The sequence below is a fragment of the Malaclemys terrapin genome, chromosome 5 (assembly GCF_027887155.1).
Source record: "Malaclemys terrapin pileata isolate rMalTer1 chromosome 5, rMalTer1.hap1, whole genome shotgun sequence".
Lineage (NCBI taxonomy): Eukaryota > Metazoa > Chordata > Testudines > Emydidae > Malaclemys > Malaclemys terrapin.
This window is the reverse complement of record NC_071509.1, coordinates 26,381,073-26,402,085: the sequence shown is the minus strand read 5'-3', so window position 1 is coordinate 26,402,085 and position 21,013 is coordinate 26,381,073. Positions and strand designations below refer to the sequence as shown.

The window sequence follows — 21,013 nt, the reverse complement described above, 5'->3', positions numbered from 1 at the left end:
GAAATCATGTTTCTCACCTACTGCTGAGCTTTTGAAAAATTTAGTTCCAAATCTCAAGCTGTAGCTTGAGGATGCTGATAGGAAAAACAATCACTATAATTTTTTATTGTCAAAATGCCTCTCAGAAAATGCATAGGCTTGCAGGCTGTCATTCCCCTCTTCTCTGGCAGTCACTGGAGGAAGTCACTTTATATGTCAGATCTTTTAGTTAGTGGCTGGCTTTTGACAGACATATCTGCTACCAACAACTAACTGAAATGCTTTAGTGACATGGGTCACATCAAACCTGCAGTGTGAATATCTGTGAGGAGAATAAGAGTGTGATGATCCTTACCAGAGAGATTTTACTTCTTGTAAGGTCACTATCCCAAGTCCACAGCTGGAATATGACTTATGTTTTTACTTCCTTCAGGTGATTACTTGGTCTTGAGTGTACTTAAAAACTTTTGGAATTTCAGGAAGGAAGATGCTGTGTAACTGCTAGGCATTTCCAGTACTAACAGAGCTTTCTGAGCAACAAGAGAAGGTTTTGGACCACATCTTTAAAAAGAAAGGAATTAAGGGCATAGAGGTAAATGGTAATTGGGATAAAATACAGCATGGTTTTACAAAAGGTAGATCATGCCAGACCAACCTGATCTCTTTTTTAAGAAGATAACTGATTTTTTAGACAAAGGAAATGCAGTAGATCTCATCTACCTGCACTTCAGTAAGGCATTTGATACAGTTCCATGTGGGAAATGATTAGTTAAATTGGAGAAGATGGGGATTAATATGATAATTGAAAGGTAGATGAGGAACTGGTTAAAGGAGAGACTACAATGGGTTATACTGAAAAGTGAACTGTCAGGCTGGAGGGATGTTACTGGAGTTCCTCAGGCATTGATCTTGGGACCAATCTTATTTAACATTTTCATTAATGACCTTGGCACAAAAAGTGGGTGTGTGCTAATAAAATTTGCGGATGACACAAAGTTGGAAGGTATTGCCAGTACCGAGGAGGACCAGAATATTATGCAAAAAGATCTGGACAACCTTGAAAACTGGAGTAATAGAAATGGGATGAAATAGTGCAAAATACAAGGTCATGCACTAGGGACTAACCAGAAATTTTTTTGCTATAAGCTGGAGGCATATCAGTTGGATGCAACAGAGAAGGAGAAAGACCTGGGTGTAATAGCTGATCACAGGATGATTATGAATCGTTAATGTGATGTCTGTTAAAAAGGCTAATGCAGTCCTAGGATGCATCAGGCAAGCTAATTCCAGTAGATACAGGGAAATGTTAGTACCATTATACAAGGCACTGGTAAGACCTCATCTAGAATACTGGTACAATTCTTGTCTCCCATGTTTAAACAAGATGAATTAAAACTGGAACAGGTGCAGGGAAGGGTTAATAGGATGATCAGAGCAATGGAAAACCTACCTTATGAGAGGAGAGTCAAGGAGCTTGTCTTGTTTAGCCTAACCAAACGAAGACTGAGGGGAGATATGATTGCTCTCTATAAATACATCAGAGGGATAAATACTAGGGAAGGAAAGGAGTTAAAGTTAAGCGCCAATGTTGACACAAGAACAAATGAATAGCAAATATTCTCAACAGCCTGAGATGGGACACTAGATGGGAAGGGCTCCAAGTTACAACAGAGAATTCTTTCCCAGGTGTCTAGCTGGTGGGTCTTGTTGACGTGCTCAGGGTACAACTGATTGCCATATTTGGGATCAGGAAGGAATTTTCCCCAAGGTCAGATTGGTAAAGATCCTGGGGGGTGGGGTTTTCACCTTTCTCAGCAGCATGAGGTATGGGTCACTTGCAGGTTTGAACTAGAGTAAATGGTGGATTCTCTGTCACTTGAAGTCTTTAAATCATGATTTGAGGACTTCAATAACTCAGCCAGAGGTTAGGGATCGATTACAGGAGTGAGTGTGGCCTGCAATGTGCAGGAGGTCAGACTAGATGATCACGATGGTCCCTTCTGGCTTTAAAGTCTGTGAATCTATGAGTTATTAACTGTACAAAGTGGCCGTCAGATATGGGTTGCAGCCAACATTCTCCTACATAAAATATCAAATCATATTATAGGGCATGCCTGTTCATAATATTGATGCTACATCCCTCCAATATGTTTGGTTAATTTTTAAAAGTATTAAAATGTGTGAATTATCTTAATTCTAAATATCATTTTATTTATTTTGCATAAACATTAACATTATTTGAGTCCTACAAATCTCTATTTAGTGACTGAACTATAACTCCGTTTTGTGTGGCAGAGTTTCTACATGTATATATTCTTTACTTCATGCATTAGAGTTTATAGAGGATAGTTCAGTTCCCACATAGAGGTTCCTATTGTTTTCACTTCTGTTTCAGGTATCTGAATAATGCAGCCTGACTTCTTTTAATATCAAACTAATAAAATAAATTTCAGGACACAAATCCACCTAACAAAATACAGAGCCAATAAAATCTACAGTAAATTACCTGAAAAATTCATAGCTACATCTAGCTACCTTGCATGCTGGTTATCTCTGATTTCCACAGCTCATTTTAGAGGTCATTGTCACACTGAATTATGACTGTTCAACTGACAATGTTAGAGAAATTTGGATTGACCAGGAGTCCTATTCAACATTTAATACACATTGAGTCAGGCATATATTAATAGTGCATAGAAGTACTATCAGAGGCAGAAGAAAGCTGGTTAATGTTCTGACATCAACCTTAAACCTTACAGGTAAAGCAAAAATATTGTGTATGGCTGAATTCTGTTCTGATGTAATTACATTGAGTAGATAACAGGGTGTGAATGTGGTGTCGGATTTTTAAATAGCATTCAGCACTGGCCTGATTCTGCTCTTACTGAAACTGATGGGAGTTTTTGGCATTTGCTGCTTTGGGAGCTAATTTAGGCCAATGTTTCAGCACTTTTGGAAATCCCACCCTTGGCCCATAACATTTAATGGTTTGATTGCTGATCTACTAGTGCTTTTTGGAAGCAAGAAAAAGTCATGATTCCTGCAAGAGCAAGTTAACTTCTGAGTGCTCATCTTCATAAGAGATTAAGCAAGAGCTCCAACGGGGGTGAGCAGGCAAATAATTATCCCCCTTCTATAGACAGATTTCTGTGACTTATCTGGGGAGCACAATGGTGTAGTGGAGTAAACATTGACCTGGGAGTAGGATACTTGGGTCTAATTCTGGTTCTTCCACTAACTTGTTGTGTGACTTTATGCAAATCAGTTAACCTAAGTTCCAGTTTCTCCACATATAAATTGTGGGCAATGACATTTGCCTGCCCCATAGGAATATTGTGAGGCAATAGCAAACTAATGTTTCTGAAATGACAAACTAAAGATTATAATGTTACATAAACCCAATATTATTAACAAAAGTCAGTGGCATAGATGGGACTAGAATTTGGAAGCTCCTGGGTCTGAGGCTTATACTCGATCCACTAGCTCATAACACTCTGCCAGACATTAATGCAAATGATTGCTCAAACAGTTTGCTAGAAAAGATGTGACAGTTTAACTGCAGTGAGGTCATTGACAACACAAAATAAGGAGGACACTTAATTATGGATAAATTTCAAATTCATTAGCCTGAGACTATTATATATTCATTTTAAATGTATAGGACCAACATTGTGTGTTAGACATCAGCATAATGCTGCCTGATTGAAGCTGGTCTAGAGATTATACACATACACACACACACACACACACGTACACAAACATACGTGTACACACGTACACGCACAATTACATTCAGGACTTAAGTTGTGTAGTGGGCAATATTCTAATAGACCCAAGAGAGACTGTATAACTACATGGCAGATTAGTACCGTGCTATAGAATCAGTGTATGTATTCAGCTAATTTAATCTAATAAATATTTGCTCTGATGAAGTCATATTAATATATGACGATTAAAAACTACTGAGGCATATTAACTACTGAGGGTGTGAATAAAGAAACAAAACCCTTCTAAAACAGCCCTTGACCAATCACTAGAAATTACCAGCATGTTCAGACTTGAAGTACCATTTTACCATGTACCACACACATTTAAGACAGATAATATCATATTGCCTCTATATAAATCCATGGTAAGCCCACATCTTGAATACTGCATGCAGATGTGGTCGCCCCATCTTAAAAAAGATATATTGGACTTGGAAAAGGTTCAGAAAAGGGCAACAAAAATGATAGGGGTATGGAACCGCTGCTGTATGAGGAGAGATTAATAAGACTGGGACTTTTCAGCTTGGAAAAGAGATGACTAAGGGGGAATATGATGAAGATCTATAAAATCATGACTGGTGTTGAGAAAGTAAATAAGGAAGTGTTATTTACTCCTTCTCATACCATAAGAACTAGGGGCCACCAAATGAAATTAATAGGTAGCAGGTTTAAAGCAAACAAAAGGAAGTATTTTTTCACACAATGTACAGTCAACCTGTGGAACTCTTAGCCAGAGGCTGTTTGAAGGCCAATACTATAACAGGGTTCAAAAAAGAACTAGATAAATTCATGGAACTATTAGCCAGGATGGGTGGGGATGGTGTCCCTAGCCTCTGTTTGCCAGAAGCTGGGAATGGGTGACAGGGGATGGATCTCTTGATGATTACCTGTTCTGTTCATTCCCTCTGTGGCACCTGCCATTGGCCCCGTCAGAAGACAGGATACTGGGCTAGATGGAACTTTGGTCTGATCCAGTATCGCCGTTCTTATGTTCTTAATTCAGCTTTCACATATATTAATAGAACTCAGCCAGGAAGTTAGTCATTATAATTTTGCTCTTTAGTAACAGATCCATGTTTCACACCCATAGAGCAATGTTGTGAGTACTACAGCATTATAGACTTTGATTTTGTCTGTATACAGATTCCATGTTGCTTCCCGATTGGGGAATCTGGGCAATCCGCTACTGGCCCCATTTCTACCATCCCATCAGGTGGAGAAGGGGCTGGACTTATGGGAGGCAAAAAGGAAAAGTAAACTCTGTGCAGGAGGAGGTAAACTGCTACTTACTGTCCAAACAAGTTGATATTTACATTTCCAGTGGAGGGGAAAAGTTGTTTTTTCATTTTATTTTTGAAACTGCTACTCTTCTAAATAGCAAATTACTTGCTACCCCTCTGATTTAATTTCTGCTTTCTATTTAAACCTCAATTGGCAGAATTACTGACCTTCTCTGAGATTTTTTTTTTTTTTGAATGAGAAGTGAAAATTGATATTGGAATGCCGCTGTGCAAATGCTGAGAAAGCTGTTAGTATTTCCTCTGAGCATGTACAAATCTACAAATCTGGAGATATTATTTCAGAAACTAAGTTCCATTTGTCCTTTTCATTGAAACTACTGTATTAACCAGTATGGCCCTGAGTCAGCAAGGTGTTTAGTCATGTGTCTAACTTGAAACATGAGTAGCCCCAATGACTTCAATCAACTTAAAGTTCGGCATGTGCTTAAATACCTTGTTGAATTGGGGCTTAAGGGCCAGATGTACAAAGGGATTTAGGTGCTGAAAGATACAGAAGGGCATCGAGTTTATTTTATAAAAGTGCCTAAGCAAGTTAGGCACCTAATTCCAATTGAAAGTCAAATGGGAGTTCAGTGCCTAACTCACTTAGGCACCTATCTGTAACTTTAGGAATCTAAATCCCTTGGCATCTGGCACTAAGGCTCAGATTCTCAAAGGTATTTAGTGTCAGAGGGGTAGCTGTGTTAGTCTGTATCCACAAAAACAACAAGGAGTCCGGTGGTACCTTAAAGACTAACAGATTTATTCAGGCATAAGCTTTCGTGGGTAAAAAACCCACTTCTTCAGATGCACCTAACTCCCATTGATTTCAACAGGAGCTAGGTGTCTAAATGCTCCAAGGTATTTAGGTCTTAGTCATTTTGTGGATCTGGGCCTAAGAGCCTTCTGTCATCCTTACTCTGTGAATGGTGCCATTAAAATCAATGGAGTACTTTTATAGTAAGGTACTACCCAGAATTTGTAAAGGTGGAAGAGTCAGGCCTTAGATCCCCAACACTGTAAGGTGCACAATTTAGGTGAAACCATGCTCCCACCTGCAGCCCCACTAGAGTCAGTGGGTCCTATGTGAGCATTGGGATCTGGCCACATATTGCAGGATTAATTCTCAAGTGATCTAAAACACATTGAATGTTCTGATATCAAAGTGGCATTATACGAGTGCTTTGACTCTAACACTGTTGTTATATGGTGAAGAATGCCCTTTGGATTTTAGATAATAGTTGAAAAAATGTACTCTTTTGGATATGCATTTTATAAAAATAGTGACTGGTTTCTCAGACCCAATCAAAAAAGCATTGTGTGAAATCCTGGCCCCGATTTAAGTCAGTGGGAGTTTTGCCATTGACTTTAACGGGGCCAGGATTTCACCCATTGTGAGTAGCTCTACCTGCTTGAGCTGTAGCACCAGTTAAATAACAAACACTGTAACCCAGAATGCAGTTCCCTTTGTCTCCTTTGCCTGCTCCCATCTGGGAATTGAATGTTGAAGTATGGCAGGAACCTGTCATTGAGAAGAGACTTTCAGTGTTCTAGTGGAAATTGTTTTTGATTTGGCCTATCTATGGGACTTTGGAAATGGCACTTTGTTTGTTGGCAGTGAAGTTAATATGAACGTTAGTCCTTTTAGATCATGGTTGGCATAAAATCAGTTGCACTGCATATATGCAGCGCATGACCCCTGTCTCATCCCTTGCACACTGTGTAAGTACATCAGCATTACATACTTCTTGAAGTGTGTGCACCAGCCCAGTGCAAAAGTGTGTATGTGGTAGGATGACAGTTTCGTAATCTGTGCATTTGAGAGCCCAATCCAGTTCCCACTGAAATAAATAGGAGTCTTTTTAGTCACTGCAATGAAACTGCATTGGGTCCTGAAGGAGGCAAGGCTCTGCATGTATCATGATGCACCTTTTAAAGTTACTCATTTTTGTATGATACAGTCAATGAGGCAGGGCTCCTTAGGGCCCTCGGTTTATCTGTATTCACCATGTAAGTTGCAGTTAATATGGTGAGAGCTTTCATCTCATTCAGGTTTAGACTCTTAGTGCACTTTGTGTAAGATGTGCAATGAGGTGCACAGTGAATGAACGGCTCCTTCATGGGTAGCTCTCTCTTCACCATTGTTCCCTCACTGCACTTCTCCTTTTTCTGTCTGCTTCTTCAGTTTCTTTATTCTTGCACCCTACCACACTCCTGCTCTCTTTTTCTCTCGCTCTCCCATTCCTTTCCATCTTATATGTGTCTTTGCTTTTCTTCTTCAGTATTATATTACCATCTTTCTCTCTCTCTCTGCCCAAGACCAGTGCTTCCATTGCCCAGATTTTGAGGTCCATTGGTGCCCCAAGGATCTGTCTTCATCTGCGATGTGTCTCCTTTATCACCAATACGGCCACACTAGAAATGGAGTAGTCTCTCTATTAGATGTGTTCTTCTAATGCTGTTTTGTTAAAATGAGGAGAAAGACCGTGTACTTTAAAATATATTGATTTGTTTTGTCCTCACCCTGTGCTTTTGTTTTGATTGATAGAACACAGAGTCATTGTAATCCTGACAAAACTATTAATTATGATGGGAAGCTCCAATCCACACCTATGATTGTTTCACATCTTTCTACACCACGGGCCAGATTTACAAAGGTATTTAGGCACCTAACTCCCATTGAAATTAATGGAAATTAGGTGTCCAACCTGTGTAGGTGTTTTGAAAATCCCACTATATGCATCTTTGGGCACCTAAATACCTTTGAAAATCTGGCCCCATCTCTCTTTGATCAGACTGTGACTCTGAATTAACAATCTTCTACTACACAGTATAGATTATGTTACTATTCATCATGGCCTGATGAAAAAACTTTGATTCATAGAAGCATGTCTTTTGTTGGACTAATTAATAAGTTATCTCCTGCAACTTTTATGTACTTAATGAATGTTATATAAATGCCTTGCCATAGCAACTGAGGAAGTTACATTGTAATTTGCTGCAATTTAGGCTTCCATTCTCCTCCATTGACTAGTCTAATGCACTAGTAGGGCATTTTTTGAGGATTATAATTCAGTGAACTCCCCAATCTCGGAATGTTAAGATTAAGAATAGGCAATTCAGCCCAGTGCCAGAGAGTATGCATGTATGTTTGTGTTTTACTATTTAATTGGTAAACACTCACAAGCATGGTCCTTGCCAAGATACACTTTTCCTATCCCTACAAGCTTTGGCCTTGATCTTTCAAAGACTTCCACATGTGCCTAACTTTACTCACTCAATGGAAATACTCCCAGTGCATAAAGTTAAGTACATTTTTGCAGGATTGGTGCTTACAATGTAGGTGCAGACCTTTATATGACACACAAAGTATTTGTAAGTATTTGTCCTGGAATCCATTTGTTATTTATTTGAATTACATTATCTGTCTAGGTTCTCATGCAGCCTCCATCGCTGTGGTATATGAGTGCCATTGAATGAGCAGAGTGTGCTGCTGGTTTTATATGCAATGAACCTAAATGATTTCCATCACACACAGTGATATGCAGATTTCTCACTTTTTCACTGATGCTTACCAGCTGGAGATAATGTTGAGAGATGACATCACTAGTCTGATTGTCTAATATACTATGACATCAATTCTTTAGCAATAACCTTGTGCATACAAATTCAAACTCCCTCACCTATTAAATAAAAGGCCATATAACTATGATTTTTTAAAATTTTATTTTCAATTTATAGTAGCAATGATAACCTCAGTGCAGGACATTTCAGAGGAATTAATGACCAGCTTGGGTTAGTAGCACTCAGGTGCATCTGAGGCCATCAACTCCTTCCAGACAGTAATTAATCTTCAGGAATTGCTTTGCACTGCTATCATTATTGCTTACACGTATTGCAAACCAAGAGATGCATTAGAAGAAAATAAAGGTCACTTGAAAAGGTCTGCACTGTATCTTTTTTTTTTGCCTCTCTCTTTCTCTCTTTCACTGATTTTGCACAGTTCTAACTTGCCCCATGAGAGAACACAACAACGCCTCTCAGTGTGAAAAATCTCTGCTATAAGCCTCCCAAATCAACACCTGTCAGTTTCAAATGTAGTACCAGTCGGCACACTGGAGCCTCTTCAATTAGGTTCTTACGGAAAGAATGAAACTAAAACAGTTCATCAAAAAATAAATCTCCTTTCCTGTTGACAACTGGGATTCCTCCCAGAGGCATGTCAAGGCCCTGATTTCATAATGTTGTCCGATAGTGCACATTGGTGTGATCATAAGGGTAATCTATCAAGGAAGGTAATAGTTATTCTCTGTTTGGGCCAGCAAACCTCAAGCCAATTAATTTATCATGGTCAACATTTTCAAACCTGGGTACCTAAACTGACACTCCTAAACTCGCATTTAAGCACCTAATTAAAAATGGCCTGATTTTCAAAAGTGCTAAGCACTTACACTTTGGTCATTGAGTTCAGTGGGAGCTGAGAGTGCTCAGATGCCTAACTTCAGGCAACCTCAGTTTAACATGAACTCTGGGCAATGTTTTGGCCTATGTTTAGTGTCTTTTACAACTGCTGCTGGATAAATAGAGTTGTATGTGATCATAGAAAAGTGAGTACAATGTTGTTTGCAATTATATTTATATTCCCTTTATTGCAAGCTTGTGCAAAGTAATGTTGGATACTGAGGACTTGTCACAAGTAGGGAGCAGAATTAGCAGTAGTTTAAGTAAAAATTCAAGTCAGCTTTGTCATTTTCTACAACATATCTATAACCATGAACTGCATCACTGTTATTATGTTGTCAAAGTATAGATCATTTGGCTGCTATGACAACTGCAGAGTGGAAGAGTATCTATGAATTAATTTGTCAGAAATGATCTATTTCACAAAATGTACTTGAAGCTCAAAACTCAATTAAAATGAATAATGGTGAGCATGGAGCACTGATGTGGATAGATTAAGGTAATTTGAAGTTAGCCATGTCTAGCAATGTTTGGCAGACCCATCAGAATGAATGCTGTAACCTGAAAGAAACATGCTTTACAGTTTTTATGCTTAATTATAGTTATTACCTGTTCTTCAAATATGATCTCACTCTAAGGCAAAACATGCAATGGGCTAATCTATCATAAAGTGCTATTCTGAGAGATCTGGGTGCAGAGATGGGAGGGTAATTAACCATTGGAACAATTTACCAATGGTGATTGTGGATTCTCCATCACTGAAAATTTTAAAATTAAGATTGGATGTTTTTCTAAAAGCTCTGCTCTCCTTCCAACAGCAATTATGTTGGGGAAGTTCTATGGCCTTTGTTATACAGGAGGTCAGACTAGATTATCATAATGGTCCTGTCTGACCTTAGAAGCTATAAAGATCTGCAATGATACGGCATTGTAGATCTTTGAATGCCAAAAGATATTTTAAGATTTACAAAAGTCTTTAAATATTGAACTATGGAAAAGGAGATGGTATGTTATTTTATTTATTAATTCATTTAAAAGAAAATGTATGGAGGGACCCTTGAATACATTCAAACAGACTCTGTTTACCACCCAAACAGGTTAATTTTATGTCAGTTTTCAAGAAAGCAAACAAGAGCATAAAACAGAGTGAGATTAAAAGTATGTTAAGAGAAAAAGGTAGAGGTAGACGAGAAAGGAATTAAGATTTATAACTTGGAGAGTCTTTGAAGTCAAAAGTGTGAGTTTGTTTATTACTAACCTGCCAATAAATTATCTTTGAGATCATCACTTACCACGTTAAAGTTGGCACAGGTGTCCTAACATGGGACATCGACTCCTCTCTATCCTGTTCTGATTCATTACCACTGTTTGCTTCCAGTTTCATTCAGTATTGTGTGGAATGGGGTTTGACCATAAGCAATAACACCACTTTGGTGTGCACAGTGATACTCCTTTTTATCTAGGCCAAAAGTTGTCTGGTCCCTGAGACCTTCATTTTCAGAAGTGTCCACCTTTTTGGGTGCCTGTGTCTTTGGGTGTCCAGTTTAGGGCCTGATTCCCAGAAGTCCTTACACCTGCAGTTTTAATTGAGTTCAACCTTTAAAAGGATGAGTGAAACTACTACCCTTGCTAATGCACAGTAAGTAGATGTAGAGATGTGGAGAGCGGAAGGCAGAATACGTTAATTGGGAATGTGACAAAAATTAAATCCCTTGGATTCAATGGGAGCTGCAGGTACTCAGCACCTCTGAAAATCAGGTTTTTGTTTTAATTCTGTGAGACTTCTGCTTCTACAAGAAGCTAACAAGAATGTTGTGCCTCATCATGTGGTCAGCAAATGATCACTTGTTCTTATAATACTAAATGAACCTGCTGCCTCCTTCCTGTTACTTGAATGAGTGGGAAAGATCTAACCCGAGGAGAGCACTATATTACCAGGTCCACTATCCAGCAAGCTCATAATCACAGGTACAGGGGCAAAAAGAAGCATATCCTGAAGTCAGAGGGGACCAGTTCAGGAGAAAAGTAGGGGCTGGAAGTCCAACCTGGGAGCGGGCTGTGTAAGTGCTGTTGCAGGTTCAGTGTCAGCAGTAACCACAGCAGGAGGAAACAGGCAGCCACCTGCAAGGAGGAGGGCAGTATAGCGCGGTCCCAGGGAGACCCTTTGCTTCCTTGTCCTGTTCTGGATGGCTCTTAGGGGTTGAGTTAGGGACTGTTGCTTTGAACTTTATTATCACTATTGAAGTCCTTATGCCTAGGGCCATTTGCACCCTTTATTTTCGCCAGCCCTAGTAAAATAGTCCTGTTACTTGCTTGAAATGTGTGTTTATGGAAACTCACCAAGAGCTGGAGACTGTAGAGCCTAGTGCCTACAGCAGCACTTTTTCTCTCCTCAGTGAGGTTGTAGTACCCAGAGCTCATGCTACCAGACATCTAGAAGGAGCTAGAGAAGCACTTAACCTCACAATAAGAGTTATGCTTGCTACCACACAAAACCCCATTGACTTCACTGCAATGATGTATGTTAGTAAGATCAGGCCCAGTGATTTTAACTTAATATCTTGCTGAAGAGCATTGGTGGGTGGATTTCACTGGGACCAGGCAGAGATGGAATTTTCCCTCTTACCTGGGCTCTTTCAATTCAACACATTTGAATGAATCGATTAGGGCAAAAAACAAAGCCCAGTCCAAGTAGCTGCTCTGAGGACTAGGTAGATGTGCAGGGAGAAGAAGGGTAGGCATTCTCTCCACCTCAGGTCTGCAGATATACTGAGGATCTACTCCATGAAGGATTGAAGTAGCCCTCCATAACTCATGCAGCCCCACATCATGAAGGGCTGGCTCTGGCTTTTTGGCCGCCCCAAGCAAAAAAAAAAAAAAAACCCTAAAACCTGCGGCACGGCCGGAGCGCGGGTGCAGGGGGACCGGCTGGGGTGGGGGTGGGGGAGGGAGCGGGCGGGAGAGAGAGAGAAGGGGGCGGCCAGGGCTACAGCAGGGCGCTGCCACAGGGCCCCTCCCGCTGCGCCGCCTCCTGCCGCGAGGGCTCCGCTCCGGTCAGCAGGGAGGGAAGGAAGAGGACTGCCCTGCAGGGCGCTCTGGTTCTCTGCGCCGCCGCCCCCTACAGGGCGGCCGGAGCAGAACAAGAACAAAAAAAAAAAAAAAGAAGCGTCCATGCCGCCCTAGGATTGGGCAGAATGCTGCCTCCAACAATCTGCTGCCCCAAGCACCAGCTTGCTCAGCTGGTGCCTGGAGCTGGTCCTGATAAAGGGACAGGACAGCAGAGGATCCACACAGTAGTAGAGCCTCTTTCCCACTCCAACCCTGACCACCCCATGCCCTACCCTGTGCACCAGGCGCCTGCCCAGAGTTGGGCTCCACACCACACCAGGATGTCCACCCACATGCATAGTCTACTTGAAGCTAGCGCCCTCCTGCTTTTATATGGTAGAACCACACTGTTTATGTTGCTGGGGGATTTCCAGAGTTCTGGGCATCAGGGCTGGATTTGACCTTTCCTCTCAATAGCACTGGATAATTGTTTTACATATTTCAATAAATACAATGAGTAAAGTCAGTGGCAATTGTTAACGCTCCCCTGCAGACTCTTTACTAGCTTTTATCCCAAACAGTTTGTATTCAGAATTTGGCCTCCACAGAATAGTCGCTTTTCATTATTCCGTACACCCCAATTCAAAGCTCTTGTAATGCAAATGCAGATCATGTGTAGGATCCGCCCCTCCTTTTCAGGATGGCATCCTCTTATGGGTCCAAAATTCAGCAAGGAGGCTGTTGTCAGGCCCTGAAGTGCACCAATATTGCCAAATCACAGAGCTTTGCAACAAAGATCTGATGTTATCCTATGGACCTAAGATCCCAATTCAGAAAAATACTTAGGCACATGCTTAATTTTAACCACATTCAGAGCACATTAAACACATTATTTTAAGCATATGCTTAAGTGCTTTGCTGAATCAGGGCCCAAGGGTGAAATCCTGGTGCCATGGAAGTCAATGGCAAAATTTCCATTGACTTCAGTAGGGCCATATAAGGTAGCACGTAACTTGCCATAATTGATGCAACACCTTAATTCATTCAGGCTCTTCTCATCTGGTAGAGCAAGTGCTTAAATCCTAAAACTGTCACTCAAGCTGTTGGACTATAGAGAGTTGCTCTGGAAGGAAAATAAATACTATTAAAGCAGAGAAAAGCTGCTTATGTGCTTTAGAAAACAGGAGCCTAAATGTTCATTTTCTGATCTGAAGACACTGTCACCAGCTTAAGGTGGGAAAACAGAGCACCTTTAAATAGACCTCAAAACCAAACAAACAGTTGGCTCAGTGCTGAAACTTGAAGCACATCCTGCTGATCAGCCTAATTTGGGGATGAGGTGACATTGTTCGCTGCAGCTCTCAGACACAACAAATAGAATAAAATAAATAAATAACCCAGGCACTGAATTAGAAAAACCCAGCTGTAGCAGTCTGGCAGTGTTACAACCCTCTCACACAACTCTAAACATTACATCAATGAAGCACTTTCAATGCTACCCCACAGAAATGAAAAGGGGCCCCTCACCACATTGCAACAGTGCAGCTATGAATTAAATAATGAGGGTCACGCTGCACCATACAACAGAGTAATATGCCTATATAGCAAGCAAGCTTTCTTCACTGACTTTCAGTTCAATAATTTTTAAACTGTCCTAAAATATGAATGAGGGACAATTATGACTCATGGGTGTAAAAAAAACAAGCTGTTATATTCCAGTTGTATATTTCGTAAAGAATTGCTCTATATGTAAGTACAGCTTAAGATGTGAATAATAGGTTTATGGACTTTCTGAATTCATCACTTAAGGGATTTTAATCCAGGTCTCCAGGATGCCCCAGGAAATGATCCAAAAGTCACATACTTCTCCATAAGGAACTCCTTTGATTTAGTTAAAGCGGATTCCCTAAATGAGATAATCAAACCCCTGGCTGCCACTCTGAACTAGTTGTGACTAGACTAGAGGATAGATCCTTTACGGCCACATTCACATTAGTGTGCAATTGTAAGTGATGAGACGGTAATGTAGTGCATTAGTCTCAGTATCAGCCATGGAAGAACTCACCTGGTAATTGCAATCTAGTATCATGGTTCTGCTTGGCGATACCATTGTTTAGAAAATACCCAAGGAATGTGGTGTTATCACAGAGTTTACTGACATTGTACTGTGAACTAATTAGAAAAGCATGACTACCTTTTCATTTCATATCTTACCTTAGTAGTCTGTGGTTCTCAAAAGATTCTACAGATCTTTTATTTAGAGGATTTTTTTCTCTTACTAAAGTTAACTAATAATATATCTGATTTTGATAAGATCAAAGGCTTTTTTAGTGGGCAAGCTATTTCTATGGCATTTATCACTTCATAAATAGTATATTTATCTCAAATCAGGTCAGATTTTGTATTAGTATCTGGATTTATATTTAATTTAAAAAATAATTAACTTAATTTCATCCTAATATAGAATTTTGCATGTATGTTATGTGAGTTTGAGATTTATTGTGTCTTGTTTTATTTTCTAGATTGAATACATCAAATAAGCACTAAATTAACCCTCTGTGGCAATACAGTCAAAGTGACTGTCTTTGCATTTGAGTTTGTTCAACACTGAAATTGAAATCAGTTAGGGAATTTCGTATTTCCCAAGATATTTAGTTACATTTCAACTCCTACAAATTTGGTTGACTCTAATTTATTTTAATCACAATCCCAAACAATCCAGATTTCATATATAAATTTCAATATATGAATTTCAAATATAAAATGGATGGCCTAGTAAAATCCTGATAAACGTTTTACCTGGAAGATAGCAACATGGATGATAAAGTCTCTCCAGATTTTTAACTGTGTGTTGAAATATATGAATTGCCATACTGGATCAGAGTCACAACAAGTCCAATATCCGGTCTTTGACAATGGCCAAATGTCCCCTAGGAAGTTTTCATCTTAATCTTTACTTTTTAGAGATTGGTTTAAACTCTAAAGCAGGAGGTTTTTATCCATTTCAATACTGGGGGAATGACTGATTCAGGAAGTTGGCAAAGAATTATAAAGCCTTTCAACTTTTGGTCACCAGTTCCAATCCATCTCAAGTCAGTAGTGACCAAAAGTTGATTCTACATGACGGGTGTTGAATAACCTATGTGAAATGAATCTGGTGGTCATAGTCCAGTGGTTAAAGTTATGGTTGTTTCTACCAGTTGTCTGTATTCAAAGGCCAAATTCATTCCTGTGTTAAAAAAGCATTTACTCCATTAATTTAAGTGGAATTCAATCTGCTTTCACTAGAGTTGAATTTGGCTCACAAAGTTCATTTATTCATTTTAATCTTCCAGGCATTAAGTAACAAATATATTTCATATATGGTTCCCCCACTTCAGTAATGCACTTGCCTCTATGTATCTAGAAACATTTAATCAATAATGAATATATCTTTTCCCTGGATTCTTTTTAAAATTGAATGATGATTTCAATGCACAATTGGGTATTTTCAAAATAACTGATAATATTTTGCCTTACTTACTCTGAGTACAGTAGGATATCTGCATTCTGAGCTAGGCATGTTACAATATATAGCTTCCCAATGGGGGTTGTTATAATATAGTATACTTAGGTTGCCGACCCCTGCCCTATACATTTCAGAAGTGGTGTGCCAAGTCTTCATTTATTCATTCTAATTTAAGGTTTTGCATGCCAGTAATACATTTTAACGTTTTTAGAAGGTCTCTTTCTATAAGTCTATAATATATAACTAAACTATTGTTGTATGTACATTAAATAAGTTTAAGAAGCTTCATTTAAAATTAAATTAAAATGCAGAACTCCCCAGACGAGTGGCCAGGAACCGGGCAGTGTAAGTGCCACTGAAAATGAGCTTGCGTGCCGCCTTTGGCACGCGTACCATAGATTGCCTACCCCTGGTATAGGGTAATGTCTAGGAACTTAGAGAACTCTACTTTCAGGAAGTGTTTGAAGAGGGAGGACTATATATATGGAGGAAGGATTAAAGCCTGAATGTTGTACACTCTTGACCATCTCTCTTTTTATGTTTGAACACCAAACAGTGCAGTTGGGCATGCAAAACCCCTTATTTCTAATTAAACTAGGAACTTTCGTACACTCCTGAAAACAATTCTGTGTATCTCTGAATGCAGATTGGGTGATTACTTTCACCTAACTGCACACTTGTTCCTTTTTTTTCAAATGCAAATGTTATTAACAAGCTACCATTTAACCATAAAGTACAATGCACTTCATTAGATTTGATTTATTTATTTTAGCTCCAGAAGTGTTCCAGGCCTTTATGGATGGAGGTCCAGGATATTCATACCCAGTAGACTGGTGGTCACTAGGAATTACAGCATATGAATTGCTGCGGGGTTGGGTAAGAGTGTTTGGTTTTAGTTTTATTTAAAGTTTTGCCTGACAATAGTTAAAATGTTTGCAGAATGTCTGACTTATTTTGCTTAACGTTCATGCCAAACTTTGGGTGAACATGACATGAGATTTGGGTTTCTAGTGCACCCTCCAATGGGGGTAACTTCCCAGTTTTACGTTTTGTTGTGAAGCTTTCACCCAGCTCTAGTAATTATTTCATGGCAATTCACCAAAAAAGGACGTAAATTACATGGTGTGTTCAAATGAAACATTTTTAAGGGCTACTCCTGCAGGCTTTGCTCACAGGACTGCTCACATAAGTAAGAGCAGCAGGATTGAGTCTTGGATACATGAATATATCAAATTGGAAACAATTAAATATTTTCAATATATAAGTTAAGTATTATGGGGTTTCATTATATTTTTGCTCTCTTGAGTAATACCTTAGAAGAGTTAATATAATATGCCAAGATGTTTGGACCAACCACAGGAGAGGCTTCTCTGCCAGACCACTCATTACTTATCTAATCAAGTATGTGAATGAGCTTGAAGAAAAATCTTCCCAAGCATGGTTGAGTTTCACAGAAGATAATGGAAAAATTCCATTCCATTTTGGTTCCAAAGGAATAAAACCTGATAGTGTTAAATATTTATTTACCATTCCCCATGGAAGATAGCACTTTAAATAAAATTTCTGTGCAGTACTTGTGGCTTAAGTGTTTCATTTTATATTTCATTCCTTTTTTGGAGGTTTGTGGGGGAAGAAGATTTTAGAAGTCTTTGCTGCATGGTGGTCACCATACATGGTAGACGTTCTCTAGAGAAGTCATAGTTACTATTTGTATTACCAAACAAACGCCAGGAGGCCCCAACAGAGATCAGCTCTCCATCATGCCAGGCATGGTATAAACACATAGTATAAAACAATACCTGACCTAAAGAATTCAAATTCTAATTAGAGAAGGCAGACAAGGATGGCATGTACATTTTTAGCCCAAATGGTTACATGTTGGCAAAGTCATGCGAAACTGAAAACAGGGGTATCGTAATGGGAAGTGTCATGCAACCTTAATAAAAAGCACTGCTACCAGCTCTACTTAGATTAATAACCAATGAAATAACACCATATTGCTTTAACAGTAGTCTGTTGGCAGAGGGGTTCTCAGGAAGAGAACATTGTGATGGAGTGCACAACAGAGGATGTCGAGTCCCAGCCCTGATCACAGAGTTGCCAATCACTTTAATAATTATGTAGATTATGTAGGTATCTATTTGCCAAGTTCAGCACAATCTTCCCAGAATGATTTTCTCTGTCTAGAGACAAAAGAAGGCTGGAACGGAGGCTGAATTTCAAAACCACGTTAAAATAAAAACACCACCATCCATCTGATGACCCAGCCAGGCATTTCTGCCCTATTGAGCAGGGTTTGTTGCTTGTGAAGCAGGCTGTCATTGTGGGGACAGATTAGTCCATGGCCTTGTCTAGAGTATGGAAAAAGTGCTTGTTTTTCTAAATTGTAAACACCATTTTTACTAGTCTAGACAAGGCCCAAGCAGAGGAGCACAAAGCACAAGAGAAGGAGTAGTAGGGGGGAGGAAATGTACTCAACCCTACCTATGTTACTACCCATTAAAAGCACAAGCTTCAAAACCCCCACCTGCCACTGTAGTGGCCCCCTGTGAGGAAGCAGGGCTTATACAGGGCTGCAAGATCAGGCAGCCAGCCCAATTCTCTTCTGTGCTCCCACAACACTCACCTCAGCTGCAACAGCACATATGGCTCATTTCCACAGGAGGAAAGGAATGGCTATACTGGATCACAGCCATGTTCTTTCTAGTCCTGTCTCTCACAATGGCTAGCACCAGATGTTTCAGAGGAAGCTGCAGGAATCCCACAGTAGGCAGAATCACAAAACCACCAATGGGAAAAAGAAGAGAGGACGAGGGAGGCATAAATCTGCTGTTGTGTGACCGAATAATTAGACGATTTCTCACTCTGGAACTGGTGATAGAATATGAGTAACCTACAAAATGGTCTGATGGAGATTAAGATAAGTTACGTAAAACAATAAAGTGCTTTTTGGTTGTGCTGACTTTTTGTTCTTGTTTGCCTCTACCCTTGTTAGATAGAACTAATCTTGTGCGGGGGGGGCGGGGTGTGTGTCATAATCCTCACAGCTGTTCTTGTTGCACTGTACTGTGCAATAACAGTCAGCCAAGACAGCACTTTATTGGAAGTGGGGCAATAGGAAGGAGGGAAGTTTTTCCTTTGTGCTATTCATTAAGTTTTGTGCCGGAGTGAAAAGACCCAGGAATCAAACAGGGTAGTGAGTATTAGAGAAGGAATGTATTAGCTTATGTTTATTTCCTTTTGTGACTTGTTCTTTTTGCATAGAAGGATAATCAAATTGGGTTTTCTTTTGTGTAACTAAGGGTTTTGCCCAGGGGAATATCCTCTGTGTTTTGAATCTGTTGTCTATGAGAGTAGCTTGCATGCTAATCTCACAGATGTATTCCTTTCACCCCTTTTCTTTAATTAAAAGTCTTCTTTTTAAGAACCTGATTGATTTTTTCTTGTTTTAAGATCCAAGAGGTTTGGATTGGTGTTCACCAGGAAATTGGTGGAGAAGTCTCTCAAGGCTACCCAGGGAAGGGTTATAGTACTTGGGAGGGAGATATTTTGGGGGGAAGACAGAGTTCCCAAATGAGTCATAAATGGTTGTTTAAACGATTTGGTGGTGGCAGCATACTGCTCTAAGCTTGTAATTAAGCTTAGGGGTTCTCATGCAGGTCCCCACATCTGTATCCTAAAGTTCAGAGTGGGGGTGAAACCTATGACACCCACCTTGTCTTTCTAATATCCTGGGACCAACACAGCTACAACACTGCATACATCAATTTATAGGTAATACACAGCAGAGAAATTGGCTAGTAGCTATTTGGCACTGTCAAATTTGGGTTGGGAACTATGGCCTTTGCTCGGCAGCAGGCTTTTGGGATGGTGCAATTCTGGGTACAACAAATCAGAAATTGAAGCAGCTAGCTTTTGGTGATTGGTCCAAAGTGATTGATTAGCTCACTGTGGATACTGTATAGGCCAGAAGCCTTATTAGGCTGGCAGTTGTGTATAGCCAGGTTGAGTTCTGAGCAGTCAAAGGCACCATCAGGATTGCATCTAAACTTGGCACCTGCCATCTCTCAGAAACCATCATTTTAACTGCATGTCTGAAAGCTCAGTCTTATTTAAGCGCTCTGCCATTGGCCACCAATTGGGATGCAATTAAGTTTTCTGTAACTGGGTATTCTTTCTTGCCCAGACTAGAATCTCTGCTTTTAATAGTTCATCAGGCTTTGTGACTGAAGTGAGTGTAATTCAATTTGAAAAAAACAATGAGGAGTCCTTGTGGCACCTTAGAGACTAACAAATTTATTTGGGCATAAGCTTTCATGGGCTATAACCCACTTTATCAGATGCATGGAGTGGAAAATACAATAGGCAGGTATAAATATACAGCACATGAAAAGATGGGAGTTGCCTTACCAAGTGGGATGCCTTACCAAGTAGTGGCGTTCTGTTACTTTCTTTGTTGGGCCTGTCCTGAAGTAGGTGACTCCTGGGTAACTTCTGGCTCTTTCTGTCTGTTTCTTCACTTCCCCAGGCAGGTATTGTAGTTTTAAGAATGCTTGATAGAGATCCTGTAGGTGTTTGTCTCTATCTGAGGTATTGGAGAACAGAACGGCACTAGCCATCACCTACAGCCCCCAACTAAAATCTCTCCAGCGCACCATCAAGGATCTACAACCTATCCTGAAGGACGATCCCTCACTCTCGCAGACCTTGGGAGACAGGCCAGTCCTCGCTTACAGACAGCCCCCCAACCTGAAGCAAATACTCACCAGCAACTTCACACCACACAACAAAAACACTAACCCAGGAACCAATCCCTGCAACAAACGATGTTGCCAACTCTGTCCGCATATCTATTCAAGGGACACCATCATAGGACCTAACCACATCAGCCATACCATCAGGGGCTCGTTCACCTGCACATCTACCAATGTGATATATGCCATCATGTGCCAGCAATGCCCCTCTGCCAT

The 21,013-nt window shown here is 40.0% G+C and overlaps 1 protein-coding gene across 2 annotated transcripts in view; it reads left to right on the top strand.

The window, feature by feature from the left end:
* STK32B (serine/threonine kinase 32B) overlaps positions 1–21,013 on the top strand; it is a 278,502-nt gene that overhangs the window by 209,949 nt on the left and 47,540 nt on the right. For both annotated transcript variants that reach the window (XM_054028968.1, XM_054028969.1), the window contains one exon: positions 16,816–16,919. In XM_054028968.1, the coding sequence (XP_053884943.1) occupies positions 16,816–16,919 (104 nt within the window). The remainder of the gene's footprint in view (positions 1–16,815; positions 16,920–21,013) is intronic.